The 8,380-nt window shown below is 46.8% G+C and overlaps 1 protein-coding gene across 1 annotated transcript; it reads left to right on the top strand.

Moving 5' to 3' along the window:
* Window positions 1–5,469: 5,469 nt before the first annotated feature.
* On the top strand, window positions 5,470–6,498 carry LOC310692505 (galactoside alpha-(1,2)-fucosyltransferase 2-like; the record flags this gene model as incomplete). The annotated part of the gene is made up of 1 exon (XM_083473451.1): window positions 5,470–6,498. One exon carries the CDS (start codon window positions 5,470–5,472, stop codon window positions 6,496–6,498), a length of 1,029 nt encoding a protein of 342 aa, XP_083329577.1.
* Between the last annotated feature and the right edge of the window lie 1,882 nt (window positions 6,499–8,380).

The following is an 8,380-nucleotide window of genomic DNA, read 5'->3' as shown; positions in this document are numbered from 1 at the left end:
CTCTGTGCCATGGAACAAATGGGTTCTCACCTAACTGCAAGGTATGAGCTGAGCTGGAAGAATGCAGGAAGTTGGAGACACAGAGACATGTTTGCTCTGTACTGGCTCCAAAGCTGTGATTTATGAAGAAGCAAGATCCTCTGGGGTGTTCATGTTGGAGAAATTTTAAAGGGGTTGTTAGACTGGAGGTATCCCTCACAGAAACCCAAAAGAAAAGCATTTATGTTCCAAATGAAAAGCTAGGTTTTTACTGAGATACAAATGGACATGGGAACAACCTCAAATATAAGAAAGAGGCTGCAAAAAAACCCACATCCCAGGCAAGGTTTCTTATACACTTCCAGATTACACATGTGATTTCTATTCATCAGTCAAAGGATCACAGCAATCTTCTCATATCAGTCACAACCCATTGTCATCATTCTGAATCAATCAAAATAATTTAGCTCTTCGCCTCAGCCCTCATCATAATATCATGTGATTCTATACAATCATTTTTCAGTGTCTTCCTTTATTAAGACTTACTAATTTTTCTATTTATTAAATGCCTTCCAAGATCCTGTTTCCTTTATCTACAAAAAAAATAATTAAGATTAAGCACAATTGTCATGCCTAGCTGATTCTCTTTTTATGAATACAGCCATCACCATAGAATCTATCCGCTTATTGCTTTCAGTGTTCTGGAATGAACATCCACTACAAACAATACAGCAAAACAATTTGTTCCAGGTAAAAGCCCTTTTCAATTTAGCCAGGCCATGGGCTAATAAAATAAGAATAAGAATAATAATCAAAATAATAAAGTTCTATGGAATTATTTTCTCCATCATTAATGCTGTAAGCCCCTACATATTAAGCTGAGGTTGTCTATAAGGTAAAAGGTAAAGGACCCCTGGATGGTTAAGTCCAGTCAAAGGCAACTATGGTGTTGTGGTGCTCATCTTGTTTCAGGCCGAGGGAGCCGGCATTTGTCCACGGACAGCTTTCCGGGTCATGTGGTCAGCATGACTAAACCGCTTCTGGCACAATGGGACACTGTGATGGAGTGCATGGAAACATTGTTTACTTACACTGGCGTGCTTTCAAATTGCTAGGTTGGCAGAAGCTGGGACAGAGCAACAGGAACTCACCCCGTTGTGTGGATTCGAACCATTGACCTTCTGATCAGCAAGCCCAAGAGGCTCAGTGGTTTAGACCATAGTGCCACCCACACTATGTGTAAATAAAACCATATATCTTAAAGACACCACAGTCTCCACCAACCTTCATTCCAAGGAAACTGAACCCTGGGTAAATGCTGGAACCAGTGGAATCTTTCACCAATCAGAGATTGGAATGGCATGTAACAACAATATGTAACATAAGTGAACATAAAACTATCACAATTAAAAACAAAGATTAAGCCCACAAAAAAATTAAAACAACTGTAGGTGACTACATTACATGTCTGGGTAGGTTTACCAATGCTATATACTGCTGCATTCTACCCCTGAAATCCTGAGCCACATAGAGAGATTGCATACCCTCTAATATTTCTCTGATGAAAACAGGGATGTCCTAAGGAAAGGTGGCTCATTCCGGGATCAAATCAGAAACCAGGATGGCTTCTGTAAATCTGGGACTGTCCCTGGAAAATAGAGACACTCGGAGGGTCTGAGATTTGCAAGCTAAGTGTATTTTAAATTCTTTATGTATTGAACCCTGAGCTTGGCTCTTTGTGGTCCATTTCGAGGGGTGACATGTCCCATTTTGCTGCCCCACCCTGCCGTTGCCTCACCACCCAGCCCACTGGCTCCACCACCGGCAGAGAAGTAGCACCACCAGCAGCATCAATTTCCCGTGAGATTGCTCTGGAAACCAGTGCTGATGGCGGGGGTCCTTCTCCACCAGCAGCGGAGGCAGTGGGAACGGTGGCTGCTTCACTCTGCCTTATTGGTGGGGTGGGCCTGTCTGTATCTAAAGAAAGAGTGTCTAGTTGGGGCTTGTTTGGAGATAACTGTACACGAAAAGATTCCATGACCTTTCACAGTTTCATTCCAACTTGGTGGACATGGGGCTCTCTAGATGTTGTGGACTACAACTCCTATCGGCCCCAGCCAGCATGGGAGATGGTCAGGGATAACAGAAGTTGTAGTCCGGCATATTTGGAGGACTACAGGCTCTTTCACACCTGCAGTAGAAAGAGTGTCAGCAGCACAGGAAACAGTGTGAACCTGAGACAAACCAGCTCAGCATGGCCTATATTGATTGGCAGGGCTCTCCAGGGTTTCAGCAGGGAACATTCCCAGCCCTACCTGGAGATGCCTGGGATCAAACTAGGACCTCCTGTAGGCAAAGCGGATGCTGTACCACTGAGCTGTGGCCCTTCCCCAATCTGTTGCACCAAAGATCTAGACTCAGCTTATTATTTAGAGCTGCCAGCTTATAGGAAGTGGCAAACTGCACCCCATCTGGTTGGATCGTGTGCCCCTCTTTCAACTCCCCTTCAAGCCAAACTGTTTTCTTTGTCACACAGCTGGGCAACTTTCCTGGCTGCAGTATCCCTCCAGTCTGTTTGTCTGCCTATCACTCTCTCCTTCTTCAGCACTTGTTCTTGGCTCTAGCCCAGCTAGCTTCTGCTTTGGTACCTCTTCACCAGGTATCCCACGCACAGGCATCCTGTTCTACTAGAGCTTGGGGCTCAGGTGGTAAGTGGAAGCAGGCAAACAGAATCTCTTCTCGGCAGGTATCTTTCATCAGAGGTTGTGGAATTCAGGACCACGGACAGCTCCCCCTGGGCTGGCTGAAGTTCTTCCTATCTAACTTGCAGAGAGGTGATGCCTCAGCAAAGAGCAGAGATCACATGACAGCAGGGGTGCAAACTTGAATAAAATATTGGGGGGACCCAGATAAGCCTGCCCCACATAACTGATCACATGACACTGTGCATGCTCACCATTTGAATGGCAATGTCCATTAACTTTGGGAGGCCCCTATGATATTTTATTGGGGCCCCTGAAGACTCGTCGCCCCCTAGGAGTTGGCTCCTATGCATGATAGGATATAGCCTATCATAATGTAATTGCCCCCCCCCCCCGAAGAAGCTGGCTGTGGTGAGTCTGAGGAAGGTGGGAAGGGTCATAACCAGGCTTCCTCAACCTTGGCCCTCCAGATGTTTTGAGAGTGCAATTCCCATCATCCCTGACCACTGGTCCTGCTAGCTAGGGATCATGGGAGTTGTAGGCCAAAAACACCTGGAGGGGCAAGGCTGAGGAAGCCTGGTCATATTACGCTGGGAGTGCCCAGGAAGAGGTGGTTAGGATTCCCGTATGAATACGGCAGAATGTATTTCTTCCCCATCTCTATGTTCCTCAGGATAATATGACTGGGTAGCTTTGGGTGTAATGACACTGGGTGTATGGACCCAATCCTCTTAGTTTCCACTTCTTCCTTTCTATCTCATTATGTTGAATCACTCACTCACGCTCCTCATTTTTTTCTCTGCCTTTAAGAAGGACTGATTTGCATGCAGAAGGTCTTTCAGTCCCTGGTATCTCCAGGAAGAGCTGTGTACCACTGCCACTGTGCCACTGTGTACCACTGAAAGTCACTGCCGGCCAGTGTAGACAACAGAGGGATGAGTCAGTATGTGGCAGATTCCTATCTTCCTAGAATGGACCTTTTCTGTGGTGGCTCCCCATTTGTGGGATGCTCACCTGTCACCTTCATTACATATCTTTAGACACTAGGCAAAAACGTTTCTCTCTAAGCAGGCCTTTGGCTGATTAAACACTCTATGGCCTATTTAATGTGTTTTTGGAGGGCTGCTAGACATCTTAACCAACAATTCTAAGCAATTATATAACTCCTGCATTCAGATTGTAAGATACACTGTTGGAACAGGAGGACTTCTTGTTTTTGCTCGGAGTGCAGGCAGAAAACAAGTGGCCAAAGGGCCTCGGGCAGTTCTAAAGTCAGATGCATGTATCTGGTGTGCAAAATGGCCATTTATGATTGCTAAATTATGATCTGCAAGGGTTTCTGTACAGGTTTTATGACAGGTCCGGAGAAAAGCAGTAACTTCCTTGTAAAAATCTTGTTAACATGTCAACATTTTAATACCTGTGGCTTTTCCTTATTCTTACTCAGGCGGGGCAAGTCCCACAGGAAGGGTGCAACGCTGCAGGGAGGCAGATAAAACCAGATTCACTTTTTTCTGGAGTCCTGCCCACATTTCTCAGAACACCTCTGGAGGCTGGTTGCAACTTAGAGCTCCAGGTCAATTCTTCCCTGAGACCAGGTGAGAAGCATTGCTGGGGTATCTCTTTGCTCTCTCTCTCTCTCTCTCTCTCTCTCTCTCTCTCTCTCTCTCTCTCTCTCTCTCTCGGTGTGGGTGTGTGCATGGTGGGGGGGCACCAAAACACATACAAGAAGCAAGACCAGGTGGTGGAGAGATGGAACAGTGGAGGGGATGGAGAAGCAAAGGTCACTCCCTTCTCCCCACCATGAGCAACAGAACATGGGAAAGTTGGATTCTTTGCTGGGAACTGGATGGACAGATATCAAGGTACTATGAAGCAAACAAACATTTGTGGATTAGGCAGCAGTTCCTACAGAAACAGAGAGGATCTCTTCATTTATTTCCAGGAGCTGCCAACATCACAAAAGTGGAAATGACTATTATGGAGAAAGAAGAAGAAATGGGAAATGATTGCTAACAGAACAATGACAGTGTTATATCCTGGGATAATCATAAAGGGTATCTGGCTCCTTTTAAGTTTTCCATTGCTTCAGTGACCGAAGAAGAGGACTTTAACTTAGATGGACATCTAGGAAATTGTGACTCCTGGGAATTGAACTGTGTTGCAATATACCTGAATGTAATCAAAAGTGGCAGAATACTATCTTAAGAACAAGGAAATGAGAAGACAGGAGGCCTCCCTTTTTGGCATTTACAGTTAAAAATGTCTTTGGTTATGCAAATATATTAAAAAAAATTAGACCGAAAGACTAATTTCAAGTAATTAGCAACAATTAATTTAGAGACAAAGTTGATGTAAAAATGCACAAATTTCCAAAAACACGGTTAGACTACATAAGTGAAGAAATGGGAAAAGGATTTGCATAGTGTAAAGGGTGGGTTTACTTTAAGTATTCTTCTAGGCATTTGTGTGGTGGCTTTCAGGTTTCTAAATTCAATCTGGAACTTGATACACCTTTACCTGGGAGTAAGTTCCATTGAAGTTATGGACATGTATGGCATAAAGGATCACAGTGCCATCTAAGTCACTGCTGATGTACAACAGTGGTTGTGTTCTGCATGTTGACCTTACCTGTCTTTTCATCTTACTTTACTCTTCCTTTAGGTGTTCCTATTGTGCAGCTATGGATCTCCCCCAAAGATGTTCCTTCAGCCAACCTGCCCTCTTATTCTTTTTGTACTTCTTTGGCCTCCTGTCCCTCTCTACAATCTTGCACCTGTATGAGAAGATGCCATATCAGCGGTGGAGGATCAACTTCAAGAATTCATCTAATTTCCCAGGGATGGGAGCTCCTGCTTCCCTCACCACCACCACTTCTTCTCGGTCATACTATAACACAACCACCACTTCTTCCAGGTCATCTTCTAAGATCGTGGATAGTGGTATATGGACGGTGAACTCCATTGGCCGTTTGGGAAACCAGATGGGGGAATATGCCACCCTCTATGCCTTAGCCAAGATGAATGGACATCAAGCCTACATCTGTCCCGCCATGCACCAGTACCTCTCACCAATATTCCGGATCACTTTGCCTGTGCTCCATGCTGAAGTGGCTAAAAAGATCCGCTGGAGGAACTTTGGTCTGCATGATTGGATGTCTGAGAATTATAAACACATCAAAGGCAAGTACATCCGGCTGACGGGCTACCCATGTTCTTACACCTTTTATCACCATATCCGCCAAGAGATACTTCAGGAGTTCTCCTTCCATGATCACATCAAGGAAGAAGCCAATCAATATCTTCAGGAGCTACGGGGGCAGCGCCAGGAGGTGACATATGTTGGAGTGCATGTCCGCAGAGGAGATTATGTCTATGTGATGCCCAAGATCTGGAAAGGTGTGGTGGCTGACAGAGGATATTTGGAGAAAGCCATGAACTATTTCAGAGAGAAGTACCCCAATCCCATCTTCGTGGTGACCAGCAATGGGATGGAGTGGTGCAAGAAAAACATCAATGCCTCCAGGGGGGATGTTTATTTTTCTGGGGATGGGCGAGAATCCTCTCCAGGGGGGGATTTTGCTCTTCTTGCTCATTGCAACCACACAATAATGACAATTGGCACTTTTGGCATCTGGGCCGGCTACCTGGCTGGTGGGGAGACCATCTACTTGGCCAACTACACCCTCCCAGACTCTCCCTTCCTTAAGGTCTTCAAGCCCTCGGCAGCCTTTTTGCCTGAATGGATTGGGATTCCAGCAGACCTTTCCCCTCTGCTGCCCAAGAATTCTTCCCAAGTCCAGAATCCAGAAGCTTGACCAAATAGTAGCTGATTCAGGTCAAATTAGATACTGTTGGAAGGACTTGTTTGGCACTGATTCCACGAAGCATGTATGTGAGAGTGGTCACCAGCACTCCTGACAGGGGGCTCAAAGACCTAGCTTCGTCAAACACATTGATTCCACCTCTTTTAGACCTTACTTTGCAGTATAGTGAAGAGGTTGGAACATAACCATATCCTAAGCCCTTCCACCACCAAGCACTTAGGAACAATATGGACACAGGCACCATGGACATAACTGCACTTTGAAGAGGCTTCCTTTCGTACTAAAAACATTGGGAACTTTAGCTCAGTAAGTGGGCATATTGAGCCCAGGAGCATCTACTCTGACTGCCAGTGGGTCTGCAACATTTCAGGTCAGAGAAAAGTCTGCCTTAGCCCTAATCCCAGATATGTTTCAGCTGGGAATGCAATGGATTGAATGTTGGAATTTCTTCCTGCAAAATATTTGCTCTAGTATTGAGAATGATGGACAGGGATGGGACTCTGTGGAAAAGGCAGAGTGGGAAATACAAGTGTAGCTTGCCCCCCCCCCCCATCTGAAGTCTTTCCTCACCATGATACCCCAAGGTCCAGAACAGGGCTAGCCAATATGTTGGCTTCCAGATGTTCTCAGACTGCAAGTCCCACCATCCTTGGCCATTGGCTACGCTGGTCAGAGCTGATGTGAGTTGGAATGTTGGCGACACCTGCTCTAGACATTCCTGCATCCCACCTTCAACTGCTTTCACTATCTTCAACTCACTGCCACTTGGTCCCTTAAAAAGCAGCATGTCCTTAGTTGTTAAAGGCACAGAATCACTATCCCATTTGTCAGAGCTGCCCTAGGTCCCAGCTCACAAAGGACCAACGCCACTCCGTTGTTATATACAAAAGTCTTTATTGAAGTTCATTTTCGTTTTCACAGCCGCAGCGTGCAGCTCTACGTCTGAAACTCTAGACCGCTGAAGCTCCGTCTGAGTCTCCTCCCCCCCCCTGACACCAGTTTAAGACTCTAGCCTTGCTCCACCTCTTCCTCTGCTCTTTCCTCCTCTGGGTCCGCCTGTCCGCTGGGGTCTCCCCCTTCCTAGACTCTTCTGACGCTGAGTCCCCTGAGTCTTCTCCCTGCTTCCGGCGGGCTTTAGGACCTGGTTCCCAATCCGGGTTTTCTGCTGTCCCGCGCGCCTGTACATTTGAACTTGGCGCGCGCGCCCAGCCGGTCACCTTCCTCCTGACCATTACACTGCTCTTGTCACTGCTCTCCCCTTCGGGGAGGCTAGCTGGATCTGACCTCCCCTCCATTCCCCCGCTCTCCGATGGAGGCGTGGTCAGCCCTGACTCATCTCCTCTCCCTGCTGGAGGAGACGCTGGCCCTGACACGTGGGAACCTTCCCCCCCGCTACGCTCTGGTGGGGAAGCTGGTCCTGATCTCCAGCTGCTGCTTTGGGAGTCCCCGCTGGCCCCTTGCTTCTGGTGCGTCCCCCCTGGGACCCCCCTTGCCCTGACCACCGGCGCCCCCTTCTGGGAATCTTCTGATTCGCTGGAGAGGCTCATGGAATCTCTCGGGTCACTGTCATTCTCCCCTCCGCTGCCCTCAGATCCTTCCCATTTGCTCTCCATCTCCTCTCTCCCCTGTGCCTCTGCTCCTGAGCCCATGACACCATTTATTTATTTTTAAAGGATGTATTGTCATTCCACACCACTCACTCTTAATCCAAATATATCACTATGGGCAGGTGTGTGTCCCCCATCTCTCTCCTGGCAAAAATATCATATGATACATATATTTGTATTTTCCTGGAGCTGCTGCCCAGCTGACTTGGTTATGCAGGTTTCTCCTCCCCACTGTTGTTTTGAATGCAAGTGAGCCATAGTATATA

This window comes from Podarcis liolepis (genome assembly GCF_965112155.1).
Source record: "Podarcis liolepis genome assembly, chromosome: 13".
NCBI lineage: Eukaryota > Metazoa > Chordata > Lepidosauria > Squamata > Lacertidae > Podarcis > Podarcis liolepis.
This window is presented reverse-complemented; position numbering and strand designations above follow the sequence as displayed.